At 42.8% G+C, this 19,182-nt stretch overlaps 1 protein-coding gene across 2 annotated transcripts in view; it reads right to left on the bottom strand.

The window, feature by feature from the left end:
• The window catches only part of glsa (glutaminase a), a 113,406-nt gene extending 100,295 nt beyond the window's left edge, over positions 1 to 13,111 (bottom strand). For both annotated transcript variants that reach the window (XM_070875876.1, XM_070875877.1), the window contains exon 1: positions 12,693 to 13,111. In XM_070875876.1, the coding sequence (XP_070731977.1) occupies positions 12,693 to 12,973 (281 nt within the window). In that variant the 5' untranslated portion in view covers positions 12,974 to 13,111. The remainder of the gene's footprint in view (positions 1 to 12,692) is intronic.
• Positions 13,112 to 19,182: the final 6,071 nt, after the last annotated feature.

Genomic DNA, 19,182 nt, shown 5'->3' with positions numbered 1-19,182 from the left:
CTGCTTATATTGGTAACATATTCAATGTTCCTCTCTCTGCTTTTTTAATGTTAAAATAGCAAAGAAGACATTCATCATCTGTCCGTTAATATTAACAACAGTAGTGAATACAAGAAATAGCTGATCATGTTGCAGAGGAAAGATTGGATAGGCTGGGTTTTTTCATTGGAACAGAGGAGGCTGACGGGAGACCTTATTGAGGTGTATAAAATTATGAGGGCAGAGTGGATAGGAAGGACCTATTTCCCTTAACAGAGGGCTCAACAACCAGGGGGCATAGATTTAAAGTAATTGGTTGGAGCGTTAGTGGGGATCAGAGGGGAAATACGGGGGTCTGAAAAGGTGGTAGAGCCAGAAACCCACCACTTTTTTTTTTTTAAAAAGTACTTGGATGTGCACTTGAATTGCCGTAACCTACAGGGCTACGGACCAAGAGCTTGGAAGTGGAATTAGGCTGGCGCGGACACGATGGGCTGAAATGGTCTCCTTCCATGCTGTAAATTTCTATGATTCTATGAGCAGTTAAACACGGAAATCCAGAAGTTGCTGTCAGAGATACCCTGCTCCTCCACAGGGTTCCCTGTTGCAGTCCTTGCCAATGGACTCGGCATGGAAATAGTTGCAACAGCGTGAACTTGCTGTACTTGTTCTGCACTAAAAACGACGGAAAAAGTTAGGGCTGGTGCATTCAGGATTGAGTTTAACGTTGTGATAAGTGATAATTGCTGAACAACCTCTCTAGGCCTGAAAAATAAATTTTACAAGTGTAAAGTCTCAGTCTCAGAAGAAAATTAGTGTTGAGATTTTGTTTTAATATATTTTTTTAATTTTTTGTCTCTCTCTGCTCTCTCTCTCTTATCTGTCAATCTTTTTTTACTTGCTTATCATTTAAATCTAATTTATATTTCCGGCTTTCGACTCTGTGGTTCAGTGAGGATTCTTCAATCCGATTGGTTGATCTGCTCACATCTGATGACTGGAAGTCTCCACTATAAAGCCGGTCAAATCTTTGTGGGCAGCAGTCAGCGAGGTAAACAGTGAGCTGAAGAATCTGAGCCACTATAAAAAGACAGAATGTGACTAAAATGGGGATTGAATTAAATCTGCCCACCCTTCACCAATTATCTCCCACTTCACCTGAAGACTACACTTTGTATTAACCTAGTTGATCTCCTGTGGCATTGTTCAAGACCAAGTTACAGCTTATGTCAAAAATGCATTTGAACTGCAGGAGTTTATTGGGGTCATGGTCCCTTATGATCTGGAAGTATAAAATACCTCAACAAGCCAGTGTCACTTTAACAGATATAGTAAGTAATGCTCTGGACCTATAATTGTGCTCAGACCATGACACAGCAATATATTGCACTTGTACATCTGGCATGATGTAACACTTTGCACAATGTGTGTTATTTAGAGTGACTCAAACAGCAATGTGTTCAAATCTTTATAACTTAAGTTGCCAAAGCAATCCTGTAGAAACATAGAAAATAGGTGCAGGAGTAGGCCATTCGGCCCTTCTAGCCTGCACCGCCATTCAATGAGTTCATGGCTGAACATTCAACGTCAGTACCCCATTCCTGCTTTCTCGCCATACCCCTTGATCCCCCTAGTAGTAAGGACCTCATCTAACTCCTTTTTGAATATATTTAGTGAATTGGCCTCAACAACTTTCTGTGGTAGAGAATTCCACAGGTTCACCACTCTCTGGGTGAAGAAGTTCCTCCGCATCTCGGTCCTAAATGGCTTACCCCTTATCCTTAGACTGTGACCTCTGGTTCTGGACTTCCCCAACATTGGGAACATTCTTCCTGCATCTAACCTGTCTAACCCCGTCAGAATTTTAAATGTTTCTATGAGGTCCCCTCTCATTCTTCTGAACTCCAGTGAATACAAGCCCAGTTGATCCAGTCTTTCTTGATAGGTCAGTCCCGCCATCCCGGGAATCAGTCTGGTGAACCTTCGCTGCACTCCCTCAATAGCAAGAATGTCCTTCCTCAGGTTAGGAGACCAAAACTGTACACAATACTCCAGGTGTGGCCTCACCAATGCCCTGTACAACTGTAGCAACACCTCCCTGCCCCTGTACTCAAATCCCCTTGCTATGAAGGCCAACATGCCATTTGCTTTCTTAACCGCCTGCTGCACCTGCATGCCAACCTTCAATGACTGATGTACCATGACACCCAGGTCTCTTTGCACCTCCCCTTTTCCTAATCTGTCACCATTCAGATAATAGTCTGTCTCTCTGTTTTTACCACCAAAGTGGATAACCTCACATTTATCCACATTATACTTCATCTGCCATGCATTTGCCCACTCACCTAACCTATCCAAGTCACTCTGCAGCCTCATAGCATCCTCCTCACAGCTCACACTGCCACCCAACTTAGTGTCATCTGCAAATTTGGAGATACTACATTTAATCCCCTCATCTAAATCATTAATGTACAATGTAAACAGCTGGGGCCCCAGCACAGAACCTTGCGGTACCCCACTAGTCACTACCTGCCATTCTGAAAAGTACCCATTTACTCCTACTCTTTGCTTCCTGTCTGCCAACCAGTTCTCATTTCACGTCAGCACACTACCCCCAATCCCATGTGCTTTAACTTTGCACATTAATCTCTTGTGTGGAACCTTGTCAAAGGCCTTCTGAAAGTCCAAATACACCACATCAACTGGTTCTCCCTTGTCCACTCTACTGGAAACATCCTCAAAAAATTCCAGAAGATTTGTCAAGCATGATTGCCCTTTCACAAATCCATGCTAACTTTGACATATCACATCACCCCTTTCCAAATGTGCTGCTATGACATCCTTAATAATTGATTCCATCATTTTACCCACTACCGATGTCAGGCTGACCGGTCTATAATTCCCTGTTTTCTCTCTCCCTCCTTTTTTAAAAAGTGGAGTTACATTGGAGTGGAGGGTAGTCATAGGAACTGATCCAGAGTCTATGGAATGTTGGAAAATGACTGTCAATGCATCAGCTATTTCCAAGGCCACCTCCTTAAGTACTATGGGATGCAGTCCATCAGGCCCTGAGGATTTATCAGCCTTCAATCCCATCAATTTCCCGACTAATAAGGATTTCCCTCAGTTCCTCCTTCTTACTAGACCCTCTGACCCCTTTTATATCCGGAAGGTTGTTTGTGTCCTCCTTAGTGAATACTGAACCAAAGTACTTGTTCAATTGGTCTGCCATTTCTTTGTTCCCAGTTATGACTTCCCCTGATTCTGACTGCAGGGGACCTACGTTTGTCTTTACTAACCTTTTTCTCTTTACATATCTATAGAAGCTTTTGCAGTCCATTTTAACGTTCCCTGCAAGCTTCCTCTTGTACTCTATTTTCCCTGCCCTAATCAAACCCTTTGTCCTCCTTTGCAGAGTTCTAAATTTCTCCCAGTCCCTGGGTTCGCTGCTATTTCTGGCCAATTTGTATGCCACTTCCTTGGCTTTAATACTATCCCCGATTTCCCTTGATAGCCACGGTTGAGCCACCTTCCCTTTTTTATTTTTTATGCCAGACAGGGATGTACAATTGTTGTAGTTCATCCATGCGGTCTCTAAATGTCTGCCATTGCCCATCCACTGTCAACCCCTTAAGTATCATTCGCCAATCTATCTGAGCCAATTCATGCCTCATACCTTCAAAGTTACCCTTCTTTAAGTTCTGGACCATGGTCTCTGAATTAACTGTTTCATTCTCCATCCGAATGTAGAATTCCACCATATTATCGTCACTCTTCCCCAAGGGGCCTTGCACAACGAGATTGCTAATTAATCCTCTCTCATTACACAACATCCAGTCTAAGATGGCCTCCCCCCTAGTTGGTTCCTCAACATATTGGTCGAGAAAACCATCCCTTATGCATTCCAGGAAATCCTCCTCCACCGTATTGCTTCCAGTTTGGTTAGCCCAATCTATATGCATATTAAAGTCACCCATGATAACTGCTGCACCTTTATTTCATGCACCCCTAATTTCCTGTTTGATGCCCTCCCCAACATCACTACTACTGTTTGGAGGTCTGTACACAACTCCCACTAACGATTTTTGCCCTTTGGTGTTCTGCAGCTCTACAAAGTACAAAATTATACTCTCCTAGTCATAAGATTGTGTTCAAGAACCACTCAAGACACACAAGATATGAACAGGAGTAGACCATTCTGTGCCTTGAGTCAGTTCTGGCATTCAATTAGATCATGGCTGATATATACCTCAATTTCATTTACCCACCTTGCTCTGTATCCCTTGGTACCATACCCAACAAAAATATCAGAGTCTTGAAAATGTCAATTGAACCAGCATCCACAGACTGAACCAGCATCCACAGCTTTTTGGGGGACTGAGATCCAGATTTCCATTACTCTTTTTGCGTGAAAAAAAATGTTTCATCATTTCACCACTGAATGGCCTTGCTCCAATTTCAAGATGCCCCCACAAAGGTATTAATTTCTCTATCAACCCGATTCAATCCCTTTCTCATTTTAGAGACCTGAATTACATCACCCCTCAACCTTCTAAACTCAAGGGAATACACATAAGGGAACTTAGTTTATGCAACCCGTACTTAAAATGCAATCCTTTGAGCCCCATTATTGTAGTGAATCTGCACGGTACTACCCCTCATATGGATTACCTATACATTCAGAATGACCAAATTGAGTTAGTTACCACCAATTCAGCTTCAATTCAAGCATATTTGTCCACTTGACAAAGTTTGATATGGATACATAAACCCCACCCATCTCTGCTCCAGCACATACTATGAATAATTCATAATCTTTCAGATCAGCTTTCTTTTAAATGGTGTTGCTCTCAAAAATTCTTCCTTTTAACTCTATGGCGGTTACAAATACACTTTGAAGTCTGAGCTGTTCTCTTTTCCAAATATTTGTTACTTTAATAGCATAGAAGACTGCAACAATACTCTGATTAAACAAAATACAGACTTGACAAGTCCTAATTTACAAGGTCAATAAAATATGAACACTTCACACATCTGCATTGAACTAATATTTTTTTTTAAACATTAGAACAAGTTTTACCCTCCCATGTCGACACCACCCAGGGAGCACACTGAGACAGACATAATCTGCTGCTGGAGAGCCATCAACTCGGTGAGACACACACTTTGGTCTTCCCAAAACTTGCTGGTCTTCCAGAGCAAGGAGATGTCCACGGCCCAGTGTTGCAGATTGGCACAATCCCAGGTCCAGGACTACGTGCTGAGGGACGCACTAAAGATTGGTGCAGTCGTGGCAAAGGCACGATGGGGAAGAGCCACAGTTTAAGGCCCTTCCGCCATGGTAAACCCAGGGGATGGAATCAGACCCCCCTCGGGCTGTACTTGTTAATCTGCTTGTATACATAGAGCACCATGTACTGAAAAACACCTGTCTTGTGCCATGTATAATGAAAGTCTCTGCACTGTTTAGTAACTTGTAAAGAAATGTAAATGTATCCCCATCCAGTCCATGTACTGCTTTCATCTGCATAGTGCTGCATGTAACGTGATTCGTGATCGGTATTGAAATGTATTCTGGAATGTAATGTAAACCTGTCCTCATCTGCTCCATGTAATATCCTCATTTGCACAGTACTACATGTAACGTGATTTACGGATTGTACTAAACTGTACCTTGAAATGAAATGCACGCTAGTGCATTGTCTGTATTGTGTTCCTAACACAGATGAGGCTGCACACAGGGAGGTTAAAGTAATAGTGACCTCAGTCTTTAATAAGACACTCCAGAGTGAGGAACAGGCCTTAGGAGCAGACTTATATACAGTGCTCCCAAGGGATGCTGGGATCCCTTGGGACTTCAGGGGATGAGCTCCCTGGTGGCGGAACATGGGAGTGCATGCTTTACAGATACACAACAGTATGGAACTGCTGTCAGCATCGAAACGAATTATATGGAATTGCTGACAAGGTACTGAGCTATTTTCCAATGTATTGTGAAAATTTTATGAATAAAGTATATTTTTGGAGGAAAAAAAGCACAATTATTTTGAAATATAAACATTTAAATCATGGAGTTAGGATTAGAAAACACCAAAACATATACAGGAATCATGACTTTTATTTTGGTGTTAGCATCCCAATCTCAAATACTGAAATGAAGCGAGGAGTGTCTGCAATGTCAAACAGCATTGATCATTTTTTTTTTTATAAACGATTTATTGTCCCTATGAATAATGGAGCTAGAATCCTCCTTTTTAAGGTCACACCACTAACACCCATCATGCTTTATTCTTGGGCTAGGATTTTTTTCCACTACTGTAAATGCTATTCTAAGAGTAAAAATGCTGTACTTTTTTTGCTGCTACTGGTGCAGTCATCAGAGATTATCCTTTATAATTGTATTGCTCATGTGTGATCAATAAGACTTTGGTTATGGTTTAGTGTGATGAATACAATAAACTTCCATTTCATCAAATATAATTGTATTGGTGTGCATCAGCAGAATTCAAATGAAAGAAATCAGTCCACTGGAAAAAGTATTCATTCAGTAGTCTGAGTCATACCCTCGTGCAACAAAAATACAATCATATCATTACTCATAGGTGGGGGAAGGATCTGAATAACCGTCCCAAAAAATTGAGACATTTTTCATTTAACTAGGGCTGTAAAAATTACACAGTGCTAGGCTTTGATATGGTCAGGGGGTTGCTGATTCTATTCCTGCCAGAGCACTTTCTTTTCAAATGAAAAAGTGCAAAAGAGAATAAGTAAGCAAAGAAATCAGAAAGAGGAAAATGTACAGCAAAATCATAAACTGCACAGCAGGAAGAAAGAAACGAACGTTTGACTTGAGTAAGGATCTGATTTACATACCAGAGAAATATGCTGGATTTAGCATTGTAGTTCTTGTTCAAAAACGTGAAATATCCCCCTTAAATTTCTCTGCAGTTTCTAATGTGTTTGCAATTAACAAAATGTACCTTGCATGATCATTTCACAAATCATTTAACTCTCTAAGAAACATTTTGTCCAATTGCTTTTTATAAATATGTATGGCTAATATATTTCTCAGGCTCTCTCTGGCGGTCATCTAGCTGCTGAATTGTGAATTGGAGGCTTACTGAATGCATGACTCACCACTGCAGTTCTCACTTGCACATGAAGCAATAGCCTCAAAACCCCTCTCACTATGAATGACAAATATGTGTGTACCTGTATATGGAGATTAGTTGTTCTGATTGGCAATCTTTTCCTCTGGAGTGAGGTGCCAAAAAGGAGTTTGAAGTTTAGCCTCAGTAGCCTTGAGATGTTTGAGGATAAAGAATTTGATTCTTGAAGGTTTGGTGCTAGTGGGAGTTCAGGCGAACATTACCTACATTTATAAGTTAGGCAGTGCAGGGAACATTTTTTCCCACACGTATGTCATACTTCCATAAATCATCTCTTCACACAACTCAGGAGCACACCTGGTTGTATTTATTGCCAATCTGTTGGGTGTGGCTTTTTGCAGCAAAGACTAAAAAAACTTTAATTTGCTTCTTTACCAAATATTCCTGCAACAGTACTTAGTGATATGTTACAGCAGAACATTTTAGTAATTGAGGACTTTTATTCAGAACCTCCCCAAAGCTGAATAGTATACTCCTTCCAGAAATGTAGTCTTTCTTGAGTACAGGGCATAAATATAAATAAAAGATTGGCATAAAAACAAATGAAAACAATCTACTTGCTTTTAAAAAAAAAGTTTGTGCTTTACTTTATTTTTCATGTTTTTTTTAATAAATATACAGAATAAAAGTCCAGTTACTTTCACTGCCCTAAAAAATAGATTTCCGGGGATTTCATTCTTAGTAATTCACCGCTGATGTTCAACAGATTTAGAAATTGGTAGCATGGAAACAGGCCACTCAATCTCTCAATTTACCACCAATATTATTCTCCACACAAACTATCTAGTCTAATCAAATTCTCCAGCTCACCACAACCTTTAATAATCCTTCAAGAAACTATCTAATTCCCTTTTAGAATTAATGATCCAACAACAACAACAACAAGTGGTAGAGAATTCCACATTCTAACCATCCTTGTTTAACAAGTTTTTTTTCTTACCTCCCCTTTAATTTTTGATTATCTTAGTACAAGTGCATATGTTTTACCATTCACCAACCAGTGACAACAATCTATCACTATTTATCTTGTAGCTCCGTCACAATCTGGAAGGCATGCATCAGGTCACCTGTAAACCAGGTTAGCTTTAGTGAAAAAAGCCCCAACTTCTCAAGTTTCTTAACTTTAATCCCTCATCTGCAGTTAATCCGAATGAACTGACCCTGCACATTTTCCATAGTTATGTACCCAATAAGTGGTCCAAAATTAAATACAACATTCCAACTGGAGGGGGTAAAGCTTACAGACAGCAAGTCCTGACAATGACCACTATTTCGGCCATCACAAATTTACAGAAGCTGTACACACAGGTGCATACAGGAAGGAATAGCCTCCTAATTTGTCTTGAGATAAACACTAATGAATTAGGCATTGGGCCTTTCTTAATGCGTCCATACATAAAGACTCTACGATCACCCATTGCAACATCCAATTGTTAAATCATTCTAAGCTGCCCCCTCCAACTTTCCTGAGGTGTTCAAAAAAGTGTGTGATACAGAACCAGCTTATACCTCTGAGGAGCAAGAGCTCTATTTGCCAAAAAAAGCCATGGACTACTAGAGGCAAGAGACAGCATAAAACTAAGAAAAAGCATACAAAAATGCAAAAAGTAGCACAGATTCTGGTGAATGGGAAAGAAACAAAGAACAACATAGGGTGACAAAACAGATAGTAAGATCTACAAAAAAGGAGTATGAAAAGATACTTGCAAGGGATATCAACATCAAAAAATGTTAATTATATTAGGAAAAAAAAGGTGGTGGTTAGAAGTTGGTCCCTTGAAAACTGGTAGCGGTGATAGTCAATGGAAATCAACATGTTGAATATTTATTTTGCATCAGTATTTACAATAGAGTAAGAGGATAGTATGCCAGAAATCCCAAGGAAGCTAATATTGAATCAGGGACAGTGGCTCAATAAAATTAATGTAACCAAAATAACAGTAATGAAAAAAATAGTGGCATTAAAGAGTCAAAAATCCCCAGGACCAGATGGTTTCCATCGCAGGGTTTTAAAGGTGAGCACATTGCAGATGGCCTAACTCTTCCAAAGTTCTCTCGATTCAGGAATCATCCCTTTAGATTGAAAATATGCCCATGTAACTCCACTATTGAAGACTGGCGAGAGGGGGAAACCAGGGAATTATAGGCCATCATCACATTGCTGTTTGTGGGACCTTGCTGTGTGCAATATGGCTGCCACATTTTCTACAATAAAACTGACTACATTTCAAAAGTACTTTGTTGGCTATAAAGCACGTTGGGACGTCCTGAGGTCAAAGAGCACCATATAAATGCAAGTGTTTCTTTTCTTCTTTCAGGACTTGAATATCTCCCTTGTGTTTTGCTGACCAAAGTGACCTGTACTCAAGTTGTAATCTAACCAAAGCAATACACAATTTGAACACATCATTCTACTTGCTTTGTTGGTTTGCTACTCTGCAGTGATTGAGCATGTTGAGTGGCAAGTTAACTAGGATCCATAGATCTACTTCAGCTACATCCTTAGTGATTCATGCAGTACCTATTGCCCATTTTAACTTCCTGATGGGCAGCATATTACATTAATCCATATTAAATTTCATCCAAGAACTTAGGAATTTTGTCCAACTCTTGTTATTTCCCAAGTTGGCTCCTCAATCAACTGTTCCTCTCCGTTTAATATAAATTTGACCAGTTTGCATTGAGTTTTTCAATCCAAACCATTGATATTAATTTCTGTTGGTAGATTTTTCTGACTACTCAAGCTCAATTCATTGTTTTCATACACCTCTCATTTATCTACCTGCTTTCCAAGGTGATTAATCCATACTTTCACAATCTTAGTGGCTTGTTGCTGTTTTACAAATATGAATTTTGAGCTAAATAAGTAAACGGGACAACAATCTGCATGTTGAATATGTGCCATCGTCAAGGTGAGTGACGCAGGCATGTGATACACAGTCAGCATAGTCATGGAAATTTACAGTACAGGAGGCAGCCATTCGGCCCATCGTGTCCATACCAGCCGATAAAGAGCTATTTAGCCTTATTCCACTTTCCAGCTCTTGGTCCATAACCTTGTAGGTTATGACACCAAGCGCATTGCCAAGTACTTTTCAAATGCTATGACGGTTTCTGCCTCTACCACCCTTTCAAGCAGTGAGTTCCAGACCCCCACTACCCTCAGTGAAAAAATATTCTCAAATTCCCTCTAAACCTCCTTCGACTTACTTTAAATTTGTTCCCCCTGGTTATTGACCCCTCTAAGGGAAATAAGTCCTTCCTATTCACTCTATCCAGGCCCCTCATAATTTTATACACCTCAATAAAGGTCTTCCTCTGCTTCCTCTGTTCCAAAGAAAACAACCCCAGCCTATCTATTCTTTCCTCATAGCTAAAATTCTTCAGTCCAGGCAACATCCTCAATTCTCCTCTGTACCCTCTCTAGTGCAATTTCCTGTAATGTGGTGACCGGCACACAGTACTCTAGCTGTGGCCTAATGTCTTATACAGTTCAAGCATAACCTTTATGCTCTTGTATTCTACTTCTCGGCTAATAAAGGCAAGTATTCCATATGCCTTTTTAACCACCTTATCTACCTGGCCTGCTACCATGCACTCCAATGTCCCTCTACACTTCTCAGTATCCTACCATTTATTGTGTATTCCCTTGCCTGGTTAGCCCTTCCCAACTGCATTAGCTCAAACTTCTCCGGATTGAATTCCATTTGTCACTGTTCTGCCCACCTGACCAGTCCATTGATATCTTCCTGCAGTCTCCAGCTGTCTTCTTCATTATCAACCACACAGCCAATTTTTGCATTATCTTAATCATGCCCCCTACATTCAAGTCCAAATCATTGATATATACCACAAAAAGCAAGGGACTTAGTACTGAGCCCTGTGGAACCCCACTGGAAACAGCCTTCCAGTCACAAAAACACCCATCGACTATCACCTTTTGCTTCTTGCCTCCGAGCCAATTTTGGATCCAACTTGCCACTTTGCCCTGGATCCCATGAGGTAGTTTATCAAATTTAAATTTGTATTTTACATTTATTAAGCCATAATAAATGTTTTCAGGTTAAATTATTCATTGAGATTGTAATTTGCCATTTTTGCCATACATTTAAGTACTTGTTGGATTGCAATTCTAGTTAAAATAAAATTACACAAAATCTGAGAATCAGTTAAATCATGGAAAAATTGATTTTAGTTAAAGAATTAAAAAAACCTCGACTGACAGATTGAACTGCTCTGCAGAATTGCAAGTATGTGTTCGCAGATGTGAAATAATCATCATGGCGTCAAAGGAGAAAAGGAAAATTACAAATGAGCGAGGAATTCCTGAGAATATTATGCTGATAGCCTGACTTTATTTCATGTCTAACTGCAGATCTGAGGAGCAATGATGTACCAGGATACAAAGGGTGGTTAATAGGAATTAGTGGTGTGCTAGGTCAAGGAGGTATTGAGGATTTTTGGGTTGGTGTCTGATTTGGGGGACTTGGTTGTTAAGAGGCTGAACAGCAAAAACATGCTTGAAATTTTGAGAATGTTCATGCTAAGCTGTCGGAAAAATTGGAAACCTGGGAACAGCAAGCAACACTAATAGTGACAGAACCCAGAAACAGATTTGGAGCAGTTCAATCATACAGCAAAGGAGGCCACCATTCGGCCCAGTGTGTCTGTGCCGACTCTTTGAAACAGCTATCCAAATAGTCCCATTTCTCTGCTCTTCCCACAGAGCGCTGTAATTTTTTGTCCCCCTTCAAGTTTATTTATCCAATTCCCTTTTGAAAGTTACTATTGAATCTGCTCTCACCACCCTTTCAGACCATGCATTCCAGATCAATCACAACTCACTGTATAAGAAAGTCATGTAGTTTTTGGCTCTTTTGCCAATTAGCTTAAATGTGTTCTCGGCTGACAGACCCTTCTGCCAGTTTCTCATTATTTACTCTATCAAAGCCATTCATGATTTTGAACTATCTAAACTCCTCTTAACCTTCTCTGCTCAAAGGAGAACAACCCCAGCTTCTCCAGTCTCTCCACATAACTGCATCAGTCAGAGAGGACTACATAGGAATAGTGTAGGACTACATAAGAATACTGTAGGCTAGGCAAATCAGAGACACTCAAATATATAATTAAGGAGGCACATTAATAAGTACCATCAATAAAGATACATAATTTGAAGATAAAACCGTGAAACATCTATGTGATATAATGTCTTGGAGCGTTATGAAGATATTTTAGTTAATCAAGAAACGTCTGTACACAAGTCAATTAGTTGCAGGTATTACAGAAATACACATGATATAGACCATGTTACTTTAAAATTAACATTTCATAAGACACACAGCACATACAAAAACTATACACAGTATTATAAACACTTGATCTATAATCACTGGATTAAATATGGGATCAGGATTACAGGAATTTAACCTACAAGAGATTACCGGAATGTGCTACTGTTCTATAAACATCTCTTTCCACTGCCCACTCCTATTCCTCACTTCCCATTTCACTGGGCTTTCTTACTCATTTTCTGATGCTTACTTTTCCAGTGCCACGTTATTGGTGGAGACTGGTGGTTTGGCTGCGCTTCCCTCGGCCAGTGCGCCGTCGGATTTGCTGTCGGTACAGTAAGCGGCTCGATGTTGCTGCCGGTGACCTTGGTGCTGGAGGAGCAGCAGCTGCTGCAGACGAAGCGGCAGCCGTGACTCCAGCCTTCTGGGGACGTCGACAGTCGCGGAGGGGCGACAGAGCCTGCCCGCAGGCCTCAGGCCAGTCTCCAGCAGCTCCCGCAGGAGGAGAACAGAGCTCCCCGCCCGCAACATGATGCTGGCTTTTCGGCGTCTGAGTGGGAAGCAGGGTGCGGAGGGGGAATCACTGATTGACTGAGAACGAACCAGCTCCACAACCCTGCTGCGAAATGCACAAGGCGGCTCACAACCTACCCTGCACCTGCCCCACCCGGCTGCTGATTGGTCAATGCGCCGCATCACTCAAACACGCCCCCTCCGCTTCCACGCACGCGCGCAGGGCTGATGAGTCATCGTTGGTGCGTTTGGCGCGGTTGATGAGTCACTGTTGGTGTATTTGGCGCGGTTGATGAGTCACTGTTGGTGTATTTGGCGTGGGTGATGCACATCTTTGCGGACCCTCACTCAAACGATGACGCAATGGAGCAGATGCCAGTGTTTGGAGGGAGAGTGTTGCTGTGCTGCCTTGCATTTGTCCTTCTGATGGAACAAGGTGGCGTTCTAGGCATTTTGTTTAGTGTAAGACCCATGCTTTCATACACCCACGTACGAGAGCATAGGCCTTACGTTAAACATCCGTAAGACAAAGTTCCTCTACTAACCTGCCCCCGGTCATCAAAATCCACAGCACGGCCTTGGACAACGTGGACCATTTTCCATAAGTTGGAAGCCTACTGTCAACAAGGGCAGACATCGATGACAAAGTCCAACACCACCTTCAGTGTGCCAGTGCAGCCTTCCGTCGCCTAAGGAAGAGAGTATTTGAAGACCAGGACCTCAAACTCGGCACCAAGCTCATGGTCTACAGAGCAGTGGTGATACCGGCCCTCCTATACGTCTCAGAGACATGGACTATGTACAACAGGCACCCCTAAACACTGGAGCAGTACCACCAGCGCTACCTCCGCAAGATCCTGCAAATCCACTGGGAGGATAGACACACCAACGTCCGTGTCCTTGCCCAGGCCAACATCCCCAGCATCGAAGCGCTGACCACACTCGACCAGCTCTGTTGGATGGGCCACATCGTCCACATGCCCGACACGAGACTCCCTAAGCAAGTGCTCTACTCAGAACTCCGACACAGCAAGTGAGCCCCAGGTGGGCAGAGGAAACGCTTCAAGGGCACTCTCAAAGCCTCCTTGATAAAGTGCAACACCGCACCGGCACCTGGGAATCACTGGCCCAAGACCGCCCAAAGTGCAGGAAGAACATCCGGGAGGGCGCTGAGCTGCTCGAGTCTCTTCGCCGAGACCATGCAGAAACCAAGCGCAGACAGCAGAAGGAGCATGCGGGAAACCAGACTCCCCACCCACCCTTTCCTTCAACGACTGCCCCACCTGTGACAGAGACTGTGTAAGGGGGTGGTCCTGGAGGTCAGGTTCACCTCTGACCTACTTGAGCGGTTCGAATCGCTCCCACTCCCTTGGATTCTAGACTCCGGGTTTATTTGGCGGGGGGGGGGGGGGGTGTGACAAAGTGCAAAGGACAACTGATTTGGTGCAAAAGAACTTTGATTTTATTACGGACAAGAAAATACAATGTCAAACTTATAATCACTCTAATAAAGAACATACATCACACATTCAAAGGGGGTTACAGTGAAAATTACACCTCCCAGCACCCAATCCTAGCTAGGTTAGACTCCAGGGATGGCAGGGACTATGCTTACCAATCCTTTCTGGTCAGTTAGCGGTAGTTCACGATTTTGAGGTTTGTTGAGTTCTGTAGGTTCTGCTTGCCGTACCCCGAACATCGGACTGCGCAATCTTCAGTTGGGTTGAGTCCGCTGATGCGGTAAGGCGCGTTTTGGATCTATGGGGTAAGTACCCGGTTTTCTTCATTAGAAATAGATTCAATGTCTCTTTAGGTAATGTTTTCACCTGTTGGTAGTCAGGCCTTAGATTATAGAGTGGAAACTTTCGATTCTTCGGTTTCTTCCTGTTGAAGTTTTGTTTCGAGGTTGGTCGATCGCGGTGGTTTTCGTTGGTACCACGTTGGTTGTGGTCGGTTGCTGCCGCGATGGTGATATTTTTCCTTCCTTCAGGACTTCGAGGCTGGAGAAGTTAGTTTACAACTTTCGCGTTGGTTTCTCTCCCTTCTTGATGACATAGGCGTAGTATGGCATCAGTGTCTCCTGAGGTAGTAGCAACCTTGTAGCACATAGCGACCCCTAACCTCTGTTAAAACCAAGGGCCAGTTATACGGTTTGAGCAGTTCTAATCTTCGCGCCAAATCAGTTCAGAATTCTTTGGGTGGGTTGCATTTCTAAATCTATTTCCTGATGGAAATATTATCATGGTAATCGCAATGTCCTTTTGTGCTTGGTTTTTCGCATACAGGCCCTTTGTTGGGCCCTTTGTTCTTATTCATGTTGAAGATGGCTTTTCTCCGTTTGGTTTGATGGTTGGCCATCTCTTAATTATTGTTGTAATGTAAATGTCTCTTGTGGAGAAGGGCTTTTGAATGTCCATTCCTCCAGACAAGTTAACTTAGTCCCAGCACCCAGACAATTCTAATAATCAAGTGGGCTCCTTTTGTTTCCTAGGCCTGCCCACAGGCTTGAATTTGTCTTGTAAAAGTCCAAAATTTGATTAAAGTTCTTAGTTTCTTCCATAAGCACTTTAGGCTTTCAAACTCTCCGGTAGATAGTCCCAAATTAAATTTCCTTTCGAAATGAACCCAAACACTGGGGAGGTTCTCGTGAATTTTGCATCCTTCAGTCCCCCCTGTTGACACTCCACACTCTTGAGTGTCAATCAAGGTAAGCAAAATTCCTGCTCCTGAGAGTCAACCTTCCCTGCATTTATACTAGCTAAGCATTAACGTGCATCCCCCGTTGAAATGCAATGCAATTTACAGGCGAATACAATCACTACAGTTCGGTTACAGCATAGGGGGGTACGATGCCCCTCCTTTACTCAGTTTTCACAGTAAAATAACGGTATACAGTCAAACACAACTTAAGTAAAGTAAAATAAAAACACATAGTCAAAACACATTCTCAAGTAATATAAAGGTACATAGTCAAACACATTTTTTAAGTAACGCTCTTACAACACTCGATATGTTGCGGTTTACAGCAGATAAATCAAATACAAATTAAACATGGTAGTGTGGTGTCACTCCTCCCTGCGTGATTCCCAAGTTCAGCCAAGGAGCGTATAGTACCTTTTGGTGCCTGACTTGTCGGCCTCTGCGTTTCACTCGGCAAGTGAGACACCATAAGTAAAGAATAATCGCAAGTTGACAGATAATTAAAGTGTGGGAAGCGATTCGGATCCAGACTGGGACTTCTATATTTTTGAAAAGGTCCCACCAAGGTGGAATTGTGATCGCAAGAATCCTTTTCCTTATCTCAATTGTTTTCTGTTCTAGAGTGTTTTTGTGAGATAATTACAGCTTTTAGCAGGGCGGTAAGGTGTTCGGGTAGAGGGGGAATTGCATAGCCAAAATGTACAACATAATCCTGCAGGTTTGTAATGTTTTCCTTCACAGTGAGGTGAACAGTGGAGGGTTCAGGAATGGGGACAATCCGATCCTGGGCCACTTGAACTGATGCCTCAGGTTTGAAGCAAAAACTGCTGCCACTTACCGGACACCAAAAGTGTCCATGTTGTGGTAGTGGGGCGCACTGGTGGTGACACAATATGTCCCACCCCCTATGTATGCTACCTGTGGAGGGACATGATCTTGTGCCATTACCTCCATGGTGCAGTTAATAGGCTGTGCGCCAGCAGCTTTAAACCCACACTGTGACTTTGAATGGGTACTCAAGTACTCGGGACACAGTATTACGTGTGCACCCCTGCTCCGGCACCCGGAGAGGTCAGTACCCGTTACAGCGTGTTTCCACTTTATGACATAGGGTGGGACCACTGCGAAACGAATGTGTGCACTTCCCTGAATAACTCCAATGTTGTCTACCCGGTATACCGGTGCGGGTTGGGCTGTCCCACCCATGACCGGCATCCTTAGTACGATTCCCATAATGGTGTGGTTAGATTTCCCAGTGTCTACTGGGACAGGGTCGGCTTCAGAGGCTAGGCGGAGCTGGCACGGGCTTAGTGAATTGCTGTACGGGTGGAGGGCTGCGAGGTGCTTGTTAAGATCCAGGAGGGGACTAAACCTTGTTTTAAATTCTCCAGGTTGTTGCGGCCCTCACCCAACAACCATACCCCATATAGTACGCACACCTCGTTCTGTGCAGCCTGGTCCGAAGCGTTTCTCTCCTCCCGTATGAGTGCATTCACTGTCTGTGCATGTTTTTCCAGCTCAGCCACTATTTCTTTTAAATGGACAGTCATAGCCTGGTCCTCGTGTAGTTCTGAACCTACTACTGTGTTCTCTTGTTTCAGGATTTTTCTCAACTGGTTCTTACATAGAAACATAGAAGCATAGAAACATAGAAAATATGTGCTGGTTCATCCTGGTTGATTTGTGAGTGTGAGTCCATGACCATCCACTTCCCTCTTCCCCCCCCCATGTAGAGATTATCAAAAGTTTCCTGACTCATCAGCGACTGACCCAACCCCGTGTCCACTTCCATACTCACTGGGACTCCGTTAATATTGACTTCCATAATCACTGGGGCCGAATCGTCGGTACACGTATACAGTCCAAACGCATCATCTTCTACCTGGGGCTGAGATGCCCGTCGAGCCAAACCGCAATGCTCCTCGCTGGATAGCAGATTTTCTACCGTCTCCTCAGCGACATGGTGAGTCATGTTTCTTTTGCACATACGCTGAAGGTGGCCTTTCGTATGGCAGGTATTGCACGTATGCTCCGCAAACCTGCACCGGTGAGCCCCATGGCTTCCTCCACCGCGCCAGCATGGTGCTATTCTATTAGCCCCCATCGGCAGACTGATTTCCAGGGCCCTGGGCAGAGCCACGTTCTGCAGTTTTGTCCATGACAGGCGCTATCCTGTGAATAGTACCTGCCGGGTTCGAGACCGTATGGATAATCTGTTTGGTGCTGCAAGTCGAGGTCATAAATGCCCGGCTGATGGTGATGGCTTGCTGCAGACTGACTGTAGGCCTGCAGCACTCCACTAGTCACTGCCTGCCATTCTGAAAAGGACCCGTTTATCCTGACTCTCTGCTTCCTGTCCGCTAACCAGTTCTGTATCCAGGTCAGTATATTACCCCCAATACCATGTGCTTTGATTTTGCACACCAATCTCTTGTGTGGGACCTTGTCAAAAGCCTTTTGATAGTCCAAATATACCACAGCCACTGGTTCTCCCTTGTCCACTCTACTAGTTACATCCAGAAGATTATTCAAGCATGATTTCCCTTTCATAAATCCATGCTGACTTGGACCGATCCTGTCACTGCTTTCCAAACGCGTTGCTATTTCATCCGTAATAATTGATTCCAACATTTTCCCCACTACTGATGCCAGGCTAACCGGTCTATAATTACCCGCTTGCTCCCTTTTACATTAGCTACCCTCCAGTCCATACGAACTGATCCAGAGTTGATAGACTGTTGGAAAATGATCACCAATGCAACCATTATTTCTAGGCCACTTCCTTAAGTACTCTGGGATGCAGACTATCAGGCCCCGGGGATTTATCGGCCTTCAATCCCATCAATTTCCCTAACACAATTTCCCGCCTAATAAGGATATCCTTCAGTTCCTCCTGCTCACTACACCCTCGGTCCCCTCGTACTTCTGGAAGGTTATTTGTGTCTTCCTTCGTGAAGACAGAACTGAAGTATTTGTTCAATTGGACTGCCATTTCTTTGTTTTCCATTATAAATTCACTTGAATCCAACTGCAAGGGACCTACGTTTGTCTTCACTAATTTTTTTCTCTTCACATATCTACAGAAGCTTTTGCAGTCAGTTTTTATGTTCCCGGCAAGCTTCTTCTCGTACTGTATTTTCCCCGTCTTAATTAAACCCTTTGTCCTCCTCTGTTGAATTTTAAATTTCTCCCAGTCCTCAGGTTTGTTGCTTTTTCTAGCCAATTTATATGCCTCTTCCTTGGATTTAACACTATCCTTAATTTCCCTTGTTAGCCATGGTTGAGCCATCTTCCCCATTTTATTTTTACTCCAGACAGGGATGTACAATTGCTGAGGTTCATCCATGTGATGTTCAAATGTTTGCCATTGCTTATCCACCGTCAACCCTTTAAGTATCATTTGCCAGTCTATTCTAGCCAATTGACGCATCAAACCATCGAAGTTACCTTTCCTTAAGTTGAGGACCCTAGTTTCTGAATTAACTGTGTCACTCTCCATCTTAATAAAGAATTCTACCATGTTATGG

This window comes from Pristiophorus japonicus, chromosome 3, assembly GCF_044704955.1.
Source record: "Pristiophorus japonicus isolate sPriJap1 chromosome 3, sPriJap1.hap1, whole genome shotgun sequence".
In the NCBI taxonomy this organism is placed as follows: Eukaryota; Metazoa; Chordata; class Chondrichthyes; family Pristiophoridae; genus Pristiophorus; species Pristiophorus japonicus.
The sequence above is the reverse complement of the archived record's forward strand: the minus strand, read 5'-3'. Positions and strand labels throughout refer to the sequence as shown.